Source organism: Sinohyriopsis cumingii, unplaced genomic scaffold, assembly GCF_028554795.1.
Source record: "Sinohyriopsis cumingii isolate HCF-2022 unplaced genomic scaffold, ASM2855479v2 utg001530l, whole genome shotgun sequence".
NCBI classification, from domain to species: domain Eukaryota; kingdom Metazoa; phylum Mollusca; class Bivalvia; order Unionida; family Unionidae; genus Sinohyriopsis; species Sinohyriopsis cumingii.
The window spans coordinates 102,543-126,998 of NW_028316013.1; the positions used below are offsets into that span (position 1 = coordinate 102,543).

At 34.2% G+C, this 24,456-nt stretch overlaps 1 protein-coding gene across 1 annotated transcript in view; it reads left to right on the plus strand.

Moving 5' to 3' along the window:
• LOC149771980 (uncharacterized) overlaps positions 1–24,456 on the plus strand; it is a 127,193-nt gene that overhangs the window by 33,339 nt on the left and 69,398 nt on the right. The window contains exons 9-11 of the mRNA XM_089947994.1: positions 4,556–4,792; positions 6,434–8,002; positions 21,628–21,842. Of these exons, the coding sequence (XP_089804120.1) occupies positions 4,556–4,792; positions 6,434–8,002; positions 21,628–21,842 (2,021 nt within the window). The remainder of the gene's footprint in view (positions 1–4,555; positions 4,793–6,433; positions 8,003–21,627; positions 21,843–24,456) is intronic.

Consider the following 24,456-nt stretch of genomic DNA (forward strand, 5'->3'; position numbering starts at 1 on the left):
CTTTGGATAGTAAGACAGAGTACATTTATTCTATGTTAATCAATATACAAAAATCATATTGACATAAGGTTTTCACCAGAAAATGAATTACAAGTTTAGTTGGTTCTAAATGAAAATGGTGCCAATCTGACCTTAAATATGGCTGCCACAATGCATTTGTTGAATATTTTACCACAAAGTTTCCTGAATAGATGGCCATATTGGCATAGGTTTTCACTTGAAGTCTTTTTATTGTGTTTAGATATTCCTCACTGAAAATGGTATCTTAAATGGCTGCTGAAGTGTCTAATTTCAAAATCTTATCTCTCAAGAATATCAGAGACACTCAGCAGTTAAAAAATAGGGAAATGGTCTTACTGGTATTCTGAATTCCTGGAGATTAGCTTTGGACAGTAGATTATCTTGAGATTGCTGGAATGTATAAACTTTGCTTGTGCAGTATCATTGACTAAATTGACATATTAGATTCCTTTGTATCAAGCCATCAGTCCCAGTTACCTGACACTGACTTATAATTACTCAGTGCAGAATGGTATGATTTTGGTTTTACTTCTGTATGATTCATTTTCTGAGCTCTCTGTCAAAGTACAAGGTAATATCCATCATAAAGTGACCCATGAGTAATAAAATCAAGTGCTACAATATGGTAGAAAAACAGTACATGAGCTTTAAAATGATACTGGTAAGTGTGCATCCTTTATGATGCATTGCCAATATCTACATTTGCTCTCATGAACTTTGCAGTGGAAAAAGAATTACATGGTTTTAGTGTGGAGAAAATGCTAGGGTACTTTGTACTACGTTAAAGTACATTTCCTGACAACATAGAATCAGTCATTTCATGAGCTGCTTGTTTCAGACACCAGAAAATTGTTTTCCTAATACAGATAAATGAAAATTTAAATCAAAGTAGATGAAAGACATTTCTATACTGGTGTTCACTTTCTTAACATTGCATTGTGAGATTTGTAAAACCATGTTTCCCTGTACTTTCTCATCTTTTATTATTGCCCCAAAACCCAGTCATGGAACCACCATTTCCATTCAATAATGTTTGAAGGGTCTCATGGGCTGAAACCAAATTTGGTGTGAGGCTTTACATTTAAACATCCTTGGTTTAGTTTGATGGTCACTATTTTGAGACACAAACTTAGGCCATGTTTCTGACTTTAACATTGTTCACCTCATTTATGTTATATTAACAGAGGAAACTGAGTTGTTACAGATTAACACATTTCTAGTACATATTTTCTGTTTTGTTAATGCAGCTAAAATTTGGCTTTACTGGTCATAGACAAGAAGAGCGGATGGGATCGCCTGTTTTCTGTTGTCCATCCATCAGTTTGTACATATTTGTTGTGATACACTACTCCTCTTAAATGACTAAGATGATTCCATGTAACTTTAAATGTAGCTGAAGATCTGTAAGTTTCTTTCAGAAGTGTTCCATGCTTTCTATTGTTAAAGCTCTCATATGAAGAGAATCGTATTATCTTTTATTCAGAAACAAGGGGTTATCAAACAGTTCCTAAAGAAGTAAAATGAAAGTCATTTACAACAAAGTAATGTTGCATAACTGTCCTGAATGTTGATGGTAAGGTTTTGCTTAAAGAACAAAAAATGACATTTTAATAGCAGCATTAATACATTACCCATCACTAATGTATAGCTTTATACTTTTTCATATCAAAAGAGCCATCATTTGGAATTGAATATATCCTCCCACAGAGTGAGGAATTGTAAGTATGATGCAATCCACTCATGCATCTGGCTTGGGACATGCAAAGGACTGTCCTCTATTCCAAGGATGCCTTGTTATCAAGATGTTATGTTAAATCAACAGAGAAAATGTACCTCTAGCCATCATGAACTGTATTTATGGTCTTTTAAAATTATTTTGAAAAAAAAATATTTTGATGTTACAACTAGCCATTTCTGTATTAAAAAATGTATGTGCCACTACTTTTTTCTCCCTTTAGAACTGCAATTTATTAAGAGATTTAAAGATGCCTCATGTATAACGACCTTTAGGGGTTTGGGTACACCATTTTAAAAGATACAAATAAGGTACAGGGATGGACATGATTTTTCACCACAGAACACTACAGTTACAATCTTTGGTGTTCGATGGTGAAAGGTGGGCCTTATGGGGTAGTTCTTAAAAGTGTAATACACTGCTCTGTTGATAACTCATCTACAGTGGTATCCAGAAACAACCAGCACACTATTAGTGATGGAACAGGTTACCAAGCGACCTGTAAAATGCTAATAAAATGATGGAGATCGACAGAGGAAGGTGAACATAAAGCTGGGTGGTGTGGGGGTGGTAGATTACAGTGTTGTATACACATTTTATAATAATGTTGAAATTAACTGAATAAGTGTCTCATTATAATGGACCAGGTGTAGTTTGTTTTTCTTCATAATTACCTTTGATGTCAGGACAAACTATATGAAAGAGATCATAAAAAAGTGTTTTTCCACATGGTTTCCATACACTTAACATGTGTACTGCTAAACACATTGTATTACATCACTACTTTTTGTGTTGACTTGGATATATTCTAGTTTAATTATTCTTCAAAATGAAACAAGATATCCCTTTCTAGAAAGAGCAACATTCATTTAGAGAAACAACATCAAAACCTGTGTTATTATTGTCATTCAAAGATTGTTATTGACTAGAAAGGTCAATCGATAGATTTAGTTACAGTAAAATGTCCAAAAATAAATTTACTGAGGTTACTCAATACCAAACATGAATTGTTGGGTCTAACAAATTTGTTTTTAAAAATGCAAATGAGAACATGTTTGCAGTTTGTGACACAGCCAGGAGTCTCAACATGGAGGAAGGGATGGACCAACCTTGACATTTATTGAGCTACATTTTAGCCTGCTGCAAACCTCTGAGAAATATTCCTCTTAAACGCAATACAGTAACAATTAAACATTTTAAAAATTGAAAATACTTACTGTAGTGTGTCAGCCAAAATCATTTATTATTGTCTGTCTCCATCTTGTCTTCCTCCACCATTTAAGGTCTGCCAATTTTCAAATGATCAGAACAATCATAACCACCTATTATTCCTTTATTGCTTGTAACTCCTAAAAGAATCACTCATTTAGTCTTAAACTACCAAAATTCCAATCAATTGACAGTTTGTTGTGTTGTTTTGAACATGTCAACTGTTATTTAACCCTTTGCCTCATAGAGCATAGTAACAAAGTGCAGCGTGCTATAAATAGAACACCTATTACCTATTTGACTCCATACGCATAGACCTGCCTGTTAACTGTCAAGCAATGTAGTGTATGTTACATTTAACAGCAATTTTAACCATTTTACATTTTTGGTACACATCTATTATGTGTGGAAAAATTTAAGAGTAAAGTCTGATTGTTATAGTTGTGTAATTATTTTTCATGGAAGAATTTTTTATGTGCTTTAAAATCTTGAGAGAACTTGTTCACCGTCAAGTCAGTAAGACAGCATGACCAACCATAGCTGCCATTTCTCATACTCGAATTTTACAAGTTTTTTGTGCGCGTCTACATATCTAAGTGATCTGACTTTACCTGAGTTATTGAAGCTTTCATAGTTGTGATTCTGATCGTGAAAACTTCATAAGTACTGAATAAAATCCATGACCTCCATTTTGAAGAGTGTATGTTACGAACCAGTTACTTTAAATAGTAGATATCGACCAGAGCATAAACAGTGACCACATGATCTGACGTAATTGTCATTAGCAGAAATGAATATAGTATTTAATAGGGGGTTTTCCCTGAAGGTGGCGCTATGAAAACCGGCTTAAAATGTCTGATGTTTACAGCAGACATCAAAAGGCGCTTCCATGTGAATGGAGTAGAGATGTCAAAAGGCACTTCCATGCGAATGGAGTAGAGGTGTCCAAAGGTGCTTGCATGTGGTAAAGGGTTAACAATTCTAATCCTATTATCTCTGCTTTTTAAACAAACGTCTTTTCATTTTTGCAAGTCATAGATTTCAGATATAAAACATATGTGCAGTTGATGGACTTTTAAAATGATAGTTTTAGCCTACTGCCAGTAGAATCACATGTATGCATGAATCCAAAACATTTTCCCCTCAACGATTCTCCCTCCAGACTTTACCTAATACACTGTATTTAAGCCTAACATTTTTCCTGCAAATGTTAATGAAATGCCACAGCATAGTTATGATCACATAATATATGTTGTTAATTAATTTGTTCCATAATACATGTGCATTCATGTGTGTCTATGCATGTCAGTAAATTGTACATGAGTTTGGATACTGTACTGAATATTGTTCACTTACCTTACTGTATTATCTACTTGCATCACTGCCAATCTGTTTCTAAGAAATGTATCATTTTCTTTAAAACATTCCCACATGTGCAATATTATGCTGTCATCTCACTAAACCTAGATTCATGTCATTTTGAATCTTTTTATAAATGAAAGGAAGATTTATACAGGTATGCATGTAGAATACTTGACCTCAAAATCTGATATATTTTGAAATATTGTTATTCTTTTCTGTTTCAATTAGATTTTCAAAAACTTGAAGAAGCCTGCAAGAAGCGAGCTCTAGAGGGCAGTCATCTCCAGCCATCAAAAGTTCATGTTTCAAACTGTATCTTAGTCCTTAATCTCAAGATTACTACCACTGAGGACATGATTGAATTGTACTTTGAGAATGAGAAACGGTCTTGGGGAGGACCTGTTGAGAAAGTTGAATTCCACAGAGATGAAGAATACTGCCTGGTGTATTTTGAGGACCACACCAGTAAGATATCTTTTGGCATGACTGATATTTGTACCATCTGGAAGACATTGAGTTTGTGTGAACCATTTCTTTTATTAATTAATTTTATTAATTAATGTTATTACGATACAGCAAATCTTGTAGTTTTGTATCTATAATAACACTTTAAAACATAGTGAAACAAAAACTGGATCACAGGAATTTTATTAACTTTTGTTAGAGACAGTATTATGCAATATCTTCAAAGATGCATTTTAAGAAATTTTAAAAATAATTTTCAAAGTCATTTCATGCAGTTACATCACAATTAAAGCCATGTATTTTTATTTTCAGATCTGAAGTATATTACTGTCTCGTGTAGTTTGTGAGTGTATGATAGTTCATGGTAGTGAATGTGTGATAGTAATCACAAGATATGTGATCCTTGCCTGAACAGACTGTATCTGCATTGAGAATTTGCCAATATCAGTATTGGGATAATATGGAAAAATTGAACCCACATGTGGACTGATTACTTCAAGCCAGTGCATTTTGATCCCATCTCTTGAGCAAGTAGTGATGTCATAGAATTCATTCCTTATTTTAATTATTATTTTCATTGACCCAAGTCAACATGGACAGTACCATCTAGTACCTGAAAATTTTGGGATTGCATCATTTTTGTGTAACTTTCATTTCTCCCCCAGGCTTTGGTTTGGCTTTCTTTAGCATTTCAGTGAAAGCTAGTATGGACAATGTGACCGATGCTTTAAGATATATTAATTTAGCTTTGGAACTTGATGATGACCAGTTTTAATTGAGGAAAAGAGTATTGCAGGCATTTAGTTATCCTACTTGTCTGTCGGTGTGTGTACAAGATAATGCTATTCATTTGCACTACACTATTTAAGATGTGTATCAGTAATTTTGAGGGTGTTTAAATATACTCAAGTCTCAAACTTCATAATCACCAATTAGATGTGAGACTAGACATTAGCTTCATTATGGTCAAGTGGAGAGAGGCCTGAATAACTAAGGAAAGCAGGAGCTGTGTTCCTCTGATAGTTTTCAGGTTCAAATTGAAAGAGAGTGAGAGAAGTCTCTTATGAGTCATAGACATAGACTAGGCATGTGATTATACACTATAGACAATCCTGTACATGTGTTTGTAGCCTGTAGACAACAACAGACATGTGATTATAGACTTTAGATAACTATGTACATGTGTTTGTAGACTGTAGGCAACCATTGACATGTGATTAGTTTGTTGATTGAAATTAAGTTTTATCTCAGATACATAGAGATTGATTGTCATAGAGATAAACATTTTATGTTTAAAGAGGATCGAAGTGATAAACTTTTATTTAAAGAGGATCAGAGAGATAAACTTTTTACATTTAAAGAGGATCAGAGAGATAAACCTTTTACATTTAAAGAGGATCAGAGGATAAACTTTTTACATTTATAGAGGATCAAAGAGATAAATGTTTTACATTTAAATTGGTAACAGAATTACCCTGTCCTAAAAGCAATTAGAGTATGTTAAATATTTATTGCCTAGGCAGATTTAGGGGTCTTATATAAATACACTTATTCTGTGTTTGATTTAAAATGGATATGTAGGATAGCAATAGAAATCATTTTATTACAATGACCAAGTACCAGATTTAAATTTCATTTCAGTTTGTGACCTAGTCTTGCAACGTAAACATAAGGTAGATGGGTCAGAGCTACAGGTTTCTATGCACTATGAATGTCTGGGACGTACTTCTGAAGATGATACTGGACCTTTCTTCAAGCTCCCCAAGCCAGTAAAACTGGAAGGATTAGAATTTGCAAAGATGAAGTTTCTGTTGAAGTCAGAAATCAATAAGGCTGCCCTTGAGAAACAACTCCAGGATTGCTTCACTCAGATTCAGTGGCCACAGACAGAGACAGACTGCACAACTCTGACTTGCACATTGACATCTGATGTCCAAGATTGTATAAAGAAGGCCTTCACATGGGCTAAGCAGGCCGAACAAAATTTGAATGACTTCTTGAAAGTTATTTCTGTTCATGAACGCAAGGTTTTCAGGGAAATTTTTGACACAGTTCTTCAGGTCCTTTGCAATCTTGTCATTTCAAACCCTGATGATGTTGCTTTGTTTGTCAAAAATGCTGAATTCTCAATTCAAGTTGTGGGTCATAAAGCTGTGGCTACAGTTGTTGTGAAGGATATAGAGGATATTATCAAGAAAGCAGAGGCTGACTTTGACCAAAAGAAGAAACAGATCAAAGAGTCATTGACCAATTTGAAATATCACCAGTTGAAACTACTGCTTGCCCAGAAATATCCGAGCAAAATGGAACAACAGTTTAATGGATTAAAGGTCAAAATAAACCTAAATAAGAATGAGATTGTGTTTGAAGGTCTCATGGAAGATATTAGGACTGCACAGGTTGCTATGTATGAAGCAGTACACAATGCTGCAGTGTCAAAATTGAACAACATACCTGACGGGCGTTTGTTTCTGTATAAATCAAAAGAGGTTAAGGATTATATTGTTGCCAAATTAAAGAGCAAGAAACTGGTTGGGGTTTGGGAAGTAGAGAATACTGGCTTAAATATCTATGCCAATTCAGATGAAGTTATTGTACAGTATACTCACATCATTGATGACAGTGTGAAAGAACATCGAAAAGACTTGGAACCACCCCTGAGATCTGTGGTGCAATCACAACAGTGGAATGACAAGATGAAAGACCTTGACAAGCAGTATCAGGGAAAACTTCATGTAGTATTGGCCCCCGATTTCTCAAAACTTTGCCTTTATTTTACAGATGACATTTTGGGTGTAATTATGGAAGAGGTTACTGATTTTCTGTCACGAAACACAGTTTTAGAGAAGCTAGTTACCTGCAACAGTGGCATTGTTGAGTTGATTGAGAAAAAAAATAAGCCTGAGCTTGATAAAATTGCAAAGGATATGGCACATTATTATGTACAGATTATCAGCCAGTCAAAAGGAGGATTTCTTGTTCATGGCAATCAAGAAGGCATCAATCAGGCTACTTATAGACTGCAGGAACTTATTAATAAGGTCAAACATCGTGAACATGACTTGCAAAAACCTGGCATTACTGGGTATATGGAGGGCAAAGGACGAGAGCATATTAACACAGTGGAGAACCAGGTTCCATGTGTGATCCGTTTAAGGGGAAAGGAGGAGTACAACTTAGGAGAGAATAAAGAGGATACAGGCAATTTTGGTATGTATATAGTGTGAATTCCAGTCATGGATCACAGCTAGGTCCTTTTAGGCACCTGAATTGAAATGTTTCTCTCATTCAGGGTCCAGATTAAGAAAATCATACCGTCATACATGTTATATTGACAACCTGCACATAAAAGATACTTGTGTGTAATAATCAAGTTTGATAGCTGTAATTTATACATATATAAAAAATAGTACATACAGATAATTATTTTTTTCATTGTTTGAGTTTAAAGAAATGTCCTTTCCTGAATAAATTTGGTGTTCATTATGTTTTAATTTACAAGTAAATGACTGCAGTGAGATTACCAGATTTTTGAAAATTCATGCATACAGAAAGAGGAGGAGATATATATTCCTTGTAACACCAGAATGAATGAATGAATGAATGACTGAATGCTTATATTCATCATTTTCTCAAGCATACCTCAATTTCTGGCAAATAAATTTCATGATCACGTTACACTAGGATAACATTCCATGCTACCTGTATATCCAGCCCTCCTGGAAAGACAAAATGTCTTTCATTGTTTATATTGTATAGTCAGAAAGAAGCAACTATTACAGGTTAACTCCCCTCTCTACCTGGCAGGTGGCCACTGTTATACCTGATTGTAATTAATTTAGTTTTGATTTTTGTAGTCATCCTGCAAAGATGTCCTCTGTAAAATCCAATTTAGTCTTGTACTTAAATTTCATGATGCACATTTTATTTTCAGTGGTACATGTACTCAGAATGTTATTTTGTGTGGTGCATACAAAGAATTTTGTAAAAATGTGGTGAATTCATTGATATTTGGGTACATTTTGATACATTTTCATTGGTGGAATTTCCTAGGTGCTGCATTTAAGCATGTATTCCATTTATAACTTGTATTTTTCATGACAATGTTATCATTTATTTCAAATTATATATATATATATATATATATATATATATATATATATATATATATATATATATATAATCTGTTGTATGCACTTGTTTGTTTGTTATTCTCTCCTTCATTACAGAGATAACAAGAAATCACACTAAATGCAAGTGACTCAAAGTCATTTACCTTTTAAACAGCACCATACAACCATTATTGCACTGATGTGACATTAAGCTAATATATACATAACTACCTATGCTGTTGGTGAGGTCCTATTCAATATTAGAACTGTGATGTATGTTTTTAGTATAATAATTACATCTGCATTATTTGGTAAATGTAATGAGGAATTCCCCTGGTACTTTTTACAGAAATAATTAAATTTATTTCTCTACGTAATTTGCAGTGCAAGGAAGTTTAAAAGGTTTTAATTGTTGCAGGTTTTAATATATGTGCATCACTATTAATAAATGTATGGCATTTTATCTGAAAATAATTAAACCTGTGTCAAAAAGTTTTAGGAATTTTCACATTAGAAATTGATCTTAAAGTGACATCTGTTTGTTTCCAAGTATATGTGTGTGTGATTAGGATTTTTAACGTGGATTTTAAAAAATTTCAGACATATCGCTACGATGTCTGCAGTGTGGCAGTTTTATAGTGATGTCTAGCACTGGGGCATCATGCTGCAGGCATGTAGCATGATGTCCCACCCAGTCACATTATTGAAAATTCATGCATACAGAAAGAGGAGGAGATCTATATTCATTGTAACACCAGAATGAATGAATGAATCAGTTAATCGATCATTCAATCAATAAATCAATCAATCATATTCTCAAGCATCCCTCAATAGCATACCTCAATTTCTTTTAAGTAAATTTCATGATCACATTACATTAGGATAACATTCCATACTACCTCCATATCCAGCCCTCCTGGAAAGACAAAATGTCTTTCAGTGTTTATATTTTATAGTCAAACAGAAGCAACTCTTACAGGTTAAATCCCCTCTCTACCTGGCAGGTGGCTACTATTATACCTTTATGTAATTAATTTAGTTTTGATTTTTGTAGTCATCCTGCAAAAATGTCCTCTGTAAAATCCAGTTTAATTTTGTACTTAAATTTTATGATGCACATTTTATTTTCAGTGGTACATGTGCTGAGAATGTTATTTTATGTGGTGCATACAAAGAATTTTGTAAAAATGTGGTGAATTCATTGATATTTGGATACATTTTTATACATTTTCATTGGTGGAATTTCCTAGGTGCTGCATTTAAGCATGTATTCCATTTATAACTTGTATTTTTTTTTTTTACATGGTTGTCATTTATTCAAATTTTATATAATATATATCTGTTGTATGCACTTGTTTGTTATTTTCTCCTTCATTACAGAGATAACAAGAAATCGCACTAAATGCAAGTGACTCAGAGTCATTTACCTTTTAAACAGCACCAAAAACCATTATTGCACTGATGTGACATTAAGCTAATATATACACAACTACCTATGCTGTTGGTGAGGTCCTATTCAGTATTAGAACTGTGATGTATGTTTATAGGATAATAATTACATCTTCATTATTTGGTAAACGTAATGAGGAATTCCCCTGGTAATTTTTACAGAAATAATTAAATTTATTTCTCTACATAATTTTCAGTGCTTGGAAGTTTAAAAGGATTTTAATTGTTGCAGGTTTTAATATATGTGCATCACTGTTAGCAAATGTATGTCACTTTATACGAAAAAGATTAAACCTATGTCGATTGTTTTAGGAATTTTCATATTAGAAATTGACCTTAAATTAAAACCTGTTTGTCCCCAAGTATTTATGCGTGTGATTAGGATTTGTAATGTAGCTTTAACAATTTTTCAGTCATATCGCTACAATGTCTGCAGTGTGGTAGTTTTATAGTGATGTCTAGCACTGGGGCATCATGCTGCCGACACATAGCATGATGTCCCACCCAGTCACATTATCCTGTCACCAAGCCAACCAGTCCTAAAACTAACCTCTTAATGCTGAGCGCCTAGCGAGGCAGCTGTTAGTACCATTTTTGTAAGTCTTTGGTATGACTTGGCCGGGGTTCGAACCCACGAACTCCTGCATCCGAGGTGTATGCTCTAACCACTAGGCCACCGGAGCGGTGTCCCCAAGTATAACATTTTGTTACCATTTTGGAACCACATTTCAAGAACTTCATATAAGAGGATCTGCATTTGTTTGCCATGACAATTGGTAAACGAATGGAACGGTAATTAAAAAATAAAACGCTTGGTATTGCACTTTGTGCAGTTTACGGTTCCATGTCCCTAAGATATTGAAACATTACAAGCTGCAACCAGGCTGTGCAAAAAACACATGCTGATTGCTTTTTATGCATACCATATTTACCATACATATTAGGAAATTATAAAATGATTTTTTTCTGTCCCAAAACTTATGGTGAAACGTTTTTCCACCTAGATCATATGTCCCAAGACTTTAAGAAACGAAATAAACTTGTGTAGAATTTGCATCCCACCCTACAGCCACATGTTGCAATAAAATAGATAAACAAAATGCTTATTTGACAATAAAATGAAAGAAACTAACCTTGTATTATTATCATTTATTCCTCTTTTGTTTTCATCATGAGCATTAAAGTAAAAAATATATCCATGAACTCTGTATATACAGCATAAGCATCCATACTGTAGTGTGTATTGCTTATGTCAGATTTTTGGTGATATCCTAGGCAAAGTAACAACTTAATCAAACATGCCACCATAAATCAATCACCCTTCTTGAAATTTGATTAGTTATAACAACTTGCTGTGTTACTAACTCAGTCATTTGATTATGAACTGAATTTGAAAAAATGCACTTTAATATCAGTAATACATGTACAGTAATTGTTGCCATTTTGTTGCTTTCCTTTCCATTAGTGTGATAGGGTAGGCCATAACTACTCCAAATTACATAATTAATTTATCTCATTATTTTTTTTGTTTTCAGACTTCTAGGGTAGGTATTGTCTTCCCATTCATCTTCAGATTTTGTCTGTTTTTCATTGACATGTTTAGAAAATATGTGATATAGTTGAAACCTTGAATTCCATGGCAGACTAGACTCCCCTAGGAACACTGCACATGCACCCACTCCAATTTCTTCTTCTGGCAAACTGGAAACAGTACACGAATGCCCTGACCGCTTGGATTTCTCTTGGATTAGAAAATTGGTTTACATGTATTTTGTAAGCAAGCTCTCTACTTAAAAAATAATTTACCTTGATCATGCAAGCACCTACGCCTGTTTTACTAGTTGCGTATAGTTTTCTCCAGTCCTTGCTGTGGTTTTTAGTCCTCTCTACATCTGTCACAATAATCATGGTGAAAAGCAATTATAGGTTGACAACAATTATGTGTACATTTGACCTTACAGTAGAATATTCGAGTCTATATTTTCCTTGTGACTCACTTGGGCATGTACTGCCATCTACATCTGACTAAATAAAAGCACAATAGTATTAAAATATACATCAAAATATTCATTGTTCTTGAAAAAATAATTTTAATTTTTAAATCAGCCTTCTATATCTCCATGCAAACCATATCAAATCCATTTCCACTCCAAGTGAATATCTTGATTAATATTAATCCCATGCCATGAATTTGGAGTCCAAAATACCTCTTCATAATCTTGACTAGCCCCATCCAAAGGCATGTTGGGGTGTTAAATGAATCTCTATTTGAGAAGGGGTGAACATTCTTGGAATGTCCCATTTCACTTTGGGAAGTATCCAAAGTCAGCCAAGCAGTATGAACAGCTCAGTGAAACACATACATTCATCCCCCTAAAAATAGAAACACCTGAGGGTTCACTGTAAGCAAGAAACGTACAAGTGACCAGAAATAAAATATCACCGAATGAACACTAGCTAAGCCTATACACTTGGAATGAAAACAAATGTGGTAGTGTTTACATGGAGATGCAGAAGGATGGTTTGAGCCACAGTGGATCCCAGGGAAAACTGTGGACTCTCATGAATATTCTGCTGAAAGGTGAAACGGACAGGTCATTCTTATCAGCCTATTACTGTTTAGTTACATCATGACTGTTTTCATTAGGAATACAAATGCCATTATGCATTTTTAAAAAGCACTGAAATGCATCGGTTGGTATTTGGCCACAAGCACTATGGATGAGATTGTCATTTGTAAAATACTATATGTGTACTAACAGTTGGTTCATTTTATTGGCATAAATATATTCACATATCATTCTGAATATCATGAGAAGCAAGTAAAAGAAAGTCATTACATGATGTACTTTTGATAAGTATTGATGTCAATCATGGATGGTTCCTTTTTACTGATTGAAGAGGAACAAATCATAACATTCATATGCATATTATATTATGTTGTGTATCCATCCATCCTTCTGTTCCATGTTTTATTTCAATGCAATAACTTTATTTCTCCACCATCTACTATTGCCAGACTTTGTAAGTAGTTAGCAAAGGGCAAGAGAAAAAGTTCATGATTTGTATGCCAGATGTCTTGACCAAGGGTTTGATCAAATTTCCACAAGACTTCTTTCTTTCTGAACCATATGCAGTGAGTAAATTTTGCAGTTTGTTTTCTTAACTAAATGATGACAAGAAAATTGAATTAAACTTTGTAGACAACTTACAATTAAGACAAGGAAGACACATATTGATTGAGGTCAGATGGACTTGAGGAGGAAAATGGTTTCCATAAAATAACTTTTGTACTGGTCATGCTGTACTCATGAAACTCTTAATACCATGCACATACCAAAGGAGATAACTGACCTGTATGTCACATTTTATGGCTTTCTTCATTCTCAGTCTTGACGAGATTGTATTTTTCACTGACTTGGTTAAACTTTTTGTGTTGATATTCATTTCTTGGGGTTTATCCACTAGACACAGGGTTGAAAAATATGTTTAATGTGTCCATGCTGCATGGCGTAAAAGATGACTGAGTGGAGGTAATTCATGTGGGTTGCATGCTGTGTTATTGGAGGAGAGGATCATGTTACTTGAGTAGAGTTAAAACCAATAGTTGTTTATCCAAGGCAACGCTACTCTGGCCTCAACTTCAACTCGATGGATGTTCAGAAGGGGCCAGTCTGATCACTTGCCTAATCATGCCAAGCTTCAGCTGATGTATTAAAGATATTCAGTTTAACTGTTTTGCATAGAGGTTAAAAGTGACCTTTGGGATTAATCATCATGGTATTGTACTCCAGACCTTACATAGGGCATAACTTTTGAATTTGGTGGTATTGGGTTATTTTAATAAAATTTCTAGTTTGTTTCAGTATATCACCCTGTGTAACCTTGACTTGAGAAACATAATTACTGTGTGTACATTTCTATCCTCTTGTTGGGCTCAAGAGTGGGTTGGGAGCAAAGGTGACAAAAATATGTTGACGTTATGGAAAATCCAACCTTAATTTCAACAATTAGTGAAAGACTGGTCTCAAAAAGAAAGGAATAATTAAACCAATGAAAATCTAACCAAGCTATCACTTTTTGTGATAGTCAAAGCAGTTCAAGAAGTTTAATCAGAAAATTTAATTTGGGCCAACTACTGGTAGTTTTTTGCTGAAAAGTTCACTCTGGTATAATCTACTTTACTCAGAGTGGGTTGTGGAGATACGATAGATGTTAAGGTATCTCCACACAAATCTCTCAACTTGCCAAGAGGTGTTTTTCAATCAAGAGATTTGAATACTGCAGTGAGTCGGAGTTCTCTGAACATCATGCAATTGAAATGATTCAACATTCACCATAATTGAAGGTTGATTCCCACAAACACTTACATACTGACATTCAGCTTGCGACTTGGCCTATCTTGACGAAAGCCAGATTCTTAAATATCCCTGTCATCCCTTTCATTCCTACTTTTTTGTGATGTTTTTGCTGCCAGAAATATGGCCGCCACAAAGATGGCTGCAACAGTAAACTTGTCTGTTACAACCATGGGCAAAAGAGTTACGATGCATCATCCAGCTCAAAGAAAATCTCCCATGTAAATTTTCATACTCTGGATACTGTCCTAAGGAGATCCAACACATAAAACAGAAGAAAAAGACATCAGCTTCCTGAGGCCAGGAAATATGTAGAAGCCACAGCTCCATTTAACACAGATGACAAATCCTATGCCAGTGCAGTGAAAGTGGAGAAGAAACCTCCCAAAAATGCTTTCTGTAGCAAGACAGACATTACACAGCCACAAGGTCAACCAAATTTGCAGCTTTGATGCCACCAGAACCTAAGCTAACATTAATCGAAGCTAACAGTGATGTTGACAACTCAGATAATCAGTGTGACAATGTAGCAGTTAGGACATCTAATGCTGCAAATGAAAAACCACCAAATTCCAGCCCATGAAGGATCAGTAAACCACTGGCCCCAGTAGACATAATTCATTGTAGCACAGAAGATTTCCAACTCTCCTACCATGAAATGAGTTAAATCTGTTCCATCATAAGAGCAGACTGCCAGTGCCAGTAGTAATGCACAAAGCAAGGAGAGGATTAAAAAATTTTACAGACTTAATAAAGGATCTGACAGTTATGTCAAGCTCTTGTATAAATGTTGGAGTCTAGAGAGTATGGACACTGGAGAGCCCCCAGAGATCCCAGTAGGGAAAGCTTCCAGAAGTCCTGTAATCTGAACACTTTCATAAATATGTTTAAAATGATAATACACTTTAAATGCCAAGGTTTAGAGGCAAATATTGATGAAACAAGTCTTCTACATAAAAAATCCAATTTGCCTTCAGGAAACCCATTTTAAAAGAAAATGATAGAGTCAGTTTTAAAAGTTCATCACAAACACAGTTTTTTTAAGATATATTGATAAGGCTGCTGGAGGAATGTCATTCATAAGAAGAAAAAAACTCATACAGCCAAATTAATCGTAATAATAATGTACAGACCACATCTATTGAGGTTTCATTACATAAAATTCTTTCACTTTATTCAATATATCTCTCTTCAAGCAGTATAATCAATCAGTCTGGTCTTGATGACCTTACTGAACAGTTATCTGTGGCATTTGTTTTGCTTGGTGATTATAATGGCTGTAAAGATATTAATGAGAGAGGGGAGAAGATAGAAGACTGGAGAACCACCTGATATTATACCAGGGAAAGTTTTCAGAAGTCCCATACATCTACCACTTCATAAATATGTTTAATACATGAGTACGATGGAATTGCTGAGGTTTAAAAGCAAATATTAATAAAATTAGTCTTCTACTTTAAAAATGATTCACTAGTTGTTTGCCTTCAAGAAACCTTTTTGAAAAAATTGAATTAATCTTCACAACTTCATAATATTTACTCAGTAAAGAATATAATATGAAGTGTCACTGTCAAAAGTAAAAGCAGCTGCATTAAGCATTTAAAGAACAAGCATACCTGAAATTGCAAATACATTGGCTGAAACATTCTTGAAGGCATCTTCGCTAGCCATGGTTCCGATATAATAACTCTATCTACACCTTGGCGTATTGAGCAGATATTTCTATGCTTTGGGTCCGTGTATTTCACTGGATGCGGTGGCAAACCACAGCCAATCAAAATTAAGTTATTTGAACAGTATTCCTACATGATCAAAACAATGGGAACACACAACTTGAATGAACAGATAAATAAGCAATTTTCCACTGCTGGTCAATATTTGTGCAAATACCTTTCACTCAAATATACCTGTAATGGTACATAATCATACTGTCAGTGTCAAACTTACAAAATATCCCTGTTAAGTCAATTGTCTCCACCATTTTCGGTGGATGTACTGCTGTTGCACACTATTGGTTAGTTGGCATTGCATACTAAGGGAGGCAACTCATGAAATCCAACAGATGTTGCTAGGACAAAGCACTAAAAATATCTGTTCGATCTGCCATGGTGTAGATAGGAATATCATGTCGTCGGAACCTTGACTAGCAAAGATGTCTTGAAGGACTTTTCACAACAGAATTATTCTGAAAACTACTGCCAAATCAAATTCCTGAAAGAAAAGGTTTCTCTAAATTTAAAATATGCTTATGCTGAAGATTACAATAAACCTTTCAGTCTTGGAGAGTTACAAGACTCTCTTGATTGAGCCCATGGCATTTTGACAATGCCAAATGTTATCATCTATCAACTTTTGAAACACTTACCTCATACAGCCCTCAATACACTGCTATACCTTTCATTAAAATCTGGTGAACTGGCAACTTCCCGTAGACATGGCAGTAAGCAACAGTAATAGATGTACAAGTATCCAAACATGGAAAGGCCAAACACCTTTCAACTATTGTCCCATATCATAAACAAGCTGTTTTTTCAAAACCAAGTAAGGATGATTAATGATAGACTACTATCTTGAGACCAACAAACTGATATGAAATGTTTATTGTAGATTCAAATACCAGAGTAGCCCAATAAACTGTCTTGTCAGCATTTTTTAGAGAAGCTTTCATAAATAAAATGTAGTTGCCATCTGTTTTGTCTTGAAGAAAGCTATGACACCACATGGATGTATGACATAATGAATGACCTTTTCGCCTAGGTCTAAGAGGCTATCTACCTAACTTTATCTCCAAAGTTTTTGGAAGATATAGTCTTCAGACTTACGGTTGGTGGCACCTTTTTCTGAAAGCAATCTCAGGAGTCATTTGGTGTCCTAAGGGGAGCATATTATCAGTTACTCTTTTAAATATCACAGCTAATATCATAGTGAAATACCTTAATCTAGGAAATGATGCTCATTTTTTATATTTTGATAACTTTTGTATCTGCTATAAATCAAAGTGAATGCATCCTATTGAATGCCAACTCCCCTTAATTGTAAGTTCAGAAATGGGAAGATGAAAATGGGTTCAAATTTTCAAAATAAAAAACTAATTGTATGCACATCTGCTGTTTACACTGTACTCATGATGACCCAAAACCTTGTCACGATGACTGCCTTGTTCCTGTTGAGGAGACCACATTTTCAGAGCTTATTTTTTGTGTATGATAATATGAATACTGTAACTATAATAGAGGTCCATCATGACCTGTATTTATTCTTTTATGGATCTTGGTTAAGGATTCACAGTTAGCTCAACCACACAAGTTTATGCATACTGTCCTACCAAGAATCATGAAATAGGTACATCCATCTTGACAGTTTCTACATCCATTTTACCAGTGGAGGTTTCAGTAACCTATATTTCATGCTCGGTGACTTTTCAGCTTTTGTGTTAAAAATTCATTTCTTGGGCGTTGTTTATGTTCCAGTAATGAAACTTGATAATTGGAAAAGTGTCTCTGTTACTATTAACCCTTTAAGCCAAAATCTAACACTAGCATCAACTTAATAACTTCCAATTCAACACTATGGTAGAACAATTAAAATCATGATTGTCATTTTACACAGCCATTAAGGTAGCACTTGATATTTTTATGTTATTGGCCATGGTGTACATTTTTTAGAGACATCCATACTTCATATCCAATTTTCTTGCTCATTATTTACAGCTGTATAGTTGGATGACTTTAGTGCAGAAATACATTTGAACTGAATGGGTTTGAAATTAAGTCTTGGCCTATAATATGCTTGATCACCTCTCCTTTTCCTCCTTCTATTCTTCTACTGAGATTTTTTATAGTGAGTGACTTTAGATAAAACCTGCTTATTCATGCTTCACTTTCTCTTCAGTAAATTGATATCTTGGGCACAATCTTCACTGCCTCGAGTCGAAGTTTGAGGTGTAAGAGCTTAGAAAATCATTATTTATATACTCTGTGAAATATATTTCTGTTTCTTTTTTTAGCGAGGGAAGGGGAGGCTGAGTGGCCTAAAGCACTCTCCTTGATCAATCACTGGCAACACGCGTCTATTTGGGTTTGAGTCTCAGGCTTGACCAATGTGGGTATATGAGGTACTGGGATTTTCCCAGGTTCTTCCTCCACTAATTACACTGGCAACCATGTATGGCCTATCTTGCACTGAGAAATGGCATTGAACCCCAAACAAGTATTTCTTTATGCTGAAATAGGAAACTTCGTATCCACTGCGATTCCTTGCTGGTTTTTATTCTTATGATTCAGATCTTTTTGTCACTGGTTTTATCAATGATATTGTGCAGCTGGAGTTTACCATACATGGGTGATTCAAAAATGATTTACTCTCCTAAATGATACTCTTCATGGGTTTAGTCATAGTTTCTTGTCTTATGAAGCAATGTGTATGATCACATACTAGTAGTCAGGAGAGGGAAGATCTGACAAACTTATGAATTTGCCTTAAGGTCAGCACTAAACAACTTCATAAATTGACCTTGGGATGAATTCTTTTATTGAAGAGACTGCAGCCATACTTTATCTTTACATTTCTCACTTGCTATTTACAGTGGTGTAAAGAATGCCTGATTTTATATTGTACACACTTGAGGACAGTTATATTGCATAAACACCTGTGTACTAGCCATATTGAGATTATGGTTTAAGTTTTCATAAGTGGCTGTCCATTTTATCCTAGCTCTGATGTTATGTGTTAACCAACTGCCAACTGATTTCATTGGTCAACTGGTCCATTCAAAGTCCACTTTTCTGATGAATAAAGTAATTTATATGACACAGCTGTCACTGACATATACTGGTATATGAAATGCTTCTAATTTTGTTCAGTATAGTTATTTTATAATGCTTAAACCCCAAGTTTTTGTTACCTAAACTGTTTTCATTGTTGTTACAGCAGGTCACATGATAACATGAAAAAATTGGATAGCTTAAAGGTGACAAGTTTTTTCCAAAACTATCCATCTTTAATTTATTATTCTGGGAGCTAAGTTCTCTATCAGACAACCAGATACATGTGCTAAGTGTTATTTATTTTCAGTCTTGTGTATGTTAACTGATTACATAAAGTACATTTTTTTAAATCATAAGGAAAGCAAAAACTAATGTTGTAGGATAAGAGTCAATAATAAATTTATTATGAAAGAAAATATATTGTTTTAAAATAATATATAGATAAAGGAAATTGTGAATAATGAATGAACAATAATAGAACTGTAACAACAGCATGTCTGGAATGAAAACTATACATTTTCTGGTTCATCAATTCATGAAGTGCAATCCACAGGTTATGGCAGCCACTGCCTGGCCTGTACACACTAACCCCATAGCTTATTGACTAAGTGCATATCCCCAAAAATGGATGGAAAATAGTCTCAGATATAGACATTCCTGTGTAGCAGACATACTTGCATGGTGACTGAGTAATCACCTTTCATCCAAGTACACATTCGCTTCAGATTTTTCTGACAAAAATCAAGGTATATAGAGGTTAATTTAGAAAGTTGTACACCAGACATTGGAAAGTGCTATCTCAGGATCCTTTATAATATGATGTACTTTTGTCAGTATTAAAAAATTAAATATGATAAAAATGCTTAATTGGAAAATAAAAAAATAATTTTGCTTGAAATTATTTGGTGAAAATTTACTTTGTTATGTAATGAGAAACAAAACTTTATTTGACTACCTAATCCCCTGTTATATTATCTGTCTGTCTTTGCAAAAGCATTTCTATGTAGCATCATTTGTATGTGTAAAGTTCATTCTTGACTTTTGGTTGTGCCATTTTTTTCACACGTATTGCTTAATATATGTATAGTTTTGGCATACATGCTTCATTTTCTAAGAACATGCCTTAGGGTATAAATATACAGTTTCTATCCAACTTCAGTAAGCATTCAAATGATTGACATAAAACATTTTTTAGATTGGTTGACAGAAATTGTCCATCAGAATGTTATAATCTGGATGATCAGTTCATGAACAAGTCTGATGCTTCTGTTGGTTTACTACATATATCTCACAGTGGATTATCTCCTCATGGTAGGGTAATGCCAGTGCAATAATGTTGTTAAAAATTTGGTGGTAAAATGTTGCCTCGAGAAAACTATACTCTTTGATGAGTTTATGACACTAATTTGGATTGCTTTTGCTACATTGTTTGCTCTTTTTTAAGCAGAATCTAAAGATACTGTATCACATGCCAATTCCTATGATTTTATAGTTTCAGTGAAGGAACACATGCTATATGACTTTGATAGATAACACAGGAGGAGACATCATAATTTTCCATTGTCATCACAATGCATTATATCTGAGTCACCACATTTAGTCTGGTTCCTTTTCCATGATGGGATTTCAATGCATGTATAGGCAACAATATTAAGAACCAATCAAGCAAATAAATTGTTACAGCAGTGATATACTTTATTCTGAAAGTGTATGAGCTGTAAGCTACACATACTTGATTTTGTTAGGAATGATATCACAGTCCAGAAAGTGCATGATGACTGTGTATTGTCAATTAAAAATAGCATTTTCTGCAGTACATCATAGGGACCAGTCATTCACATCATATCTTGGATGCAGGCAGCATTCCATAGTTATTGTGAACAAGTGAGATGTTTGCACAATTTAATTTAAACCAACAGAAAGTTCCAATTATTGAATGGATTGAAATAATGCAAAACATTTGTATTTGACATCCTGATAAAAGATGCATGAAACTCTGTGCAGATTTTGAGCTGAAGCTTTTGTACCTATTGTTTGTCTTGTCTTTTGATTCTGTTGGGTAATATTTATTCCAAGCCATTGGACTGATGTGAGATGTTTATGCACAAACCTATAACTTAGTATTGATTTTGCCTTTTTTTTGGCACCAGGTGGTGGTGATGAAGAAACTCCAATGAAAGTGCCATTTAAATCACCACAAAAAAAGAGACCAGTTGAACAGACCCCTACTGTTTGGATTGACGTGTATGCCTGGGAAAAACAACATATTGATGTTGCTATCAAGAAACTAGATCATCTTGTTAAGAATGACTTTAATAAAGTTGAATTTACAGAGGCAGTAATCAAGAACTTTTCTCAACCTCAGGTAAATTAGCAATTGTTGTATTTTCTGATGCATATACTGTAACCTACTATCAACAGTATTAGGGCACAACATTAATGGTTACCTAATTGCCCATAGCAGGTGCAACTAAGGTAAAGTACAGGCAAAAGCCAAGAAAGCTGATCAGACCATGTATGTGAATATCAGGTGTAACTGACAAAACAAGAGATGTTTCATATGATGGATTAAAGTTAATTTTTATTCAAAACATTTTTGCTCTTGTGTTCATCATGTTACTACAAGAGTATTGCTTGATATAGATCCCACTCTTTACTTAACATGGAGACTGACTGTAAATACAATCATAGCTGCCGTAAGTCAGCTAACTTGTTCCATTTCAGTCCCGTAAGCACTTGCATATCAGATGCATAATATTGTAAGCATTAAATAAAATAAATTACAATTTTGCACTATATAAATTATATATTTCAATTAAGATCTGTAATTCAAACTATCAGATTTTACAGAACAGTTTGGAAATATCTTAATTATTCTCTGTCAGTCAAACCTTAAGTGAGATATATGCATATTCATGCTTCCAACACAAGAGTGAAATGGTAAATGCCATTGTTTGTATGGGTTTTCATTGTCTTATGGAGGCAGGGAACAAATTGAGAGGTAGAAAAGTTACAAATATAGAATATGGTAGGGTTTGTGTAGAACAAAGTTTCTTCCAGAATGGAAAGAGGAATAGAAGTTGCTCGATTTTGGCAAGATATACTAATTGTTCTGTTCCGATAGTTATATGTGTGCTTAAAGTTAATGGGTTCATCTTTTAATTATATTTTGCAACATTTTTATTTAATGTCTGGCTCCAATAGTGAAAGCTCTACTGGCCTTGTATCCCTTGGCTGCAGTCTGGTATCTACTAGGACAAAATTTGTTGTTGCTAGTGACATACAAGATTATAGAAAATAACCAGAAATTCAAATTTGAATAAAGAAAATAAATGATTTGTTTTAAAAATGTAACATGTCACATGTTCATATTAAATCACCACTTGCACATGCACACAATCAGTAATGGAACACAGATGCTTCACCACAGTTCATGAAATGATCTAAGCACACAACCTAACCAGATTGTGATGACTGGACATATGGATGGACAAGGGTAACATTATATCCATCTACAACTCTGTGTTGAGGCATAAATATACACAATGTTTCTGTCTTTAAATTCTTTGTCAACTTAAATGGAAAATCAGTTTGCACCTACTTACCAACATTTATAATTTGGTCATGAATTTCTTCTAATTATCACCATATGCATGCATGCATAAGTAATCAATAAAAAGGTGGTTGTTTATCTCATAAGTAATCAATGAAATGGTGGTTGTTTATCTCATAAGTAATCAATGAAAAGGTGGTTGTTTATCTCATAAGTAATCAATAAAAAGGTGGTTGTTTATCTCATAAGTAATCAATGAAAAGGTGGTTGTTTATCTCATAAGTAATCAATGAAAAGGTGGTTGTTTATCTCATACTACCTTTATTTTTACACACCTACTATATTAACTGCCTAGGGATGATATTATTCCATGGCATTAATCATTAAGTGTGAAGTTTGAAAATTGCAACTGTTTACTGTTAACACAGGTTCAGGTTAACTGTGTAAATTGTCAAAAAGTATCTCTTTCTCCTTCTCTCTCTCTCTCTCTCTCTCCGTTAAATTGGATTCACTGGACATTATGTTTTTATAAGTATGATTATGTCAGTTTTGGGGAGTCAAAAATCATGTTTTACATGTGATGCAACATGACATGGTAGGTCTGTTATGGCTTGAAAGCATGGTAGCACTTAGAAGTATAAATGAATTTTTTATCAAATCTGGTTTGTGGATATATCTAAAGAATAGCTTTAAGTGTCCATGTTCTATGGTCTGGTTTATGGATTCTTTTAACTATAATGTCCCTGCATGAACAGCAGTTCGGCAACATAATCATGGATTTTTTAAAGAAGCTTAGCATGTTGGTATATCTTGACATTGTCTAATGTATAGATTTTCTACCCATGATATCAGGGTTAAGGTCAAAGCCATTAAAATAAGTTTTGGACTGCTTGTGAATATGTCCATTCATAATATAAGGCAATTTTTTGTTTAAAAACAATTTAGGCTGTAGTTTTTTTTAAAGAATATCTGAGACGGTTTCACTACTCAACATTTACAAAGAAGAAAATAAGGAAAAAGTGGACTACTCATAAATTCCTCCATATTCTTTTTTGGCCATTAGAGTCTTTTTCCCTTCACTTGACTCTTGTCATTTAGTGTGATATGAAGATAATGCTGTTTATACACTGCAATGTTAAAACAGCAGTTTTCTCTTGGCATTGATTTTTGTAAAAATTATTATTCAATTTTCAAATAAATGTTTGAAATGAATTGATTGTGGAGTACATTACATTCTGTGTCTCACGAGTTCCCAATTCTGAATATGATTTTAAAAGTACAAATGCATTCTAATTGCAACAGACATGTTACAATGTTTACATTATTGGGGGATAATTTTAACAGACAAGTTACAGTGTCTAAATTATTGGAGGATAATTGTAACAGACAAGCTAGAGTGACTAAATTATTGGGGGATAATTGTAAC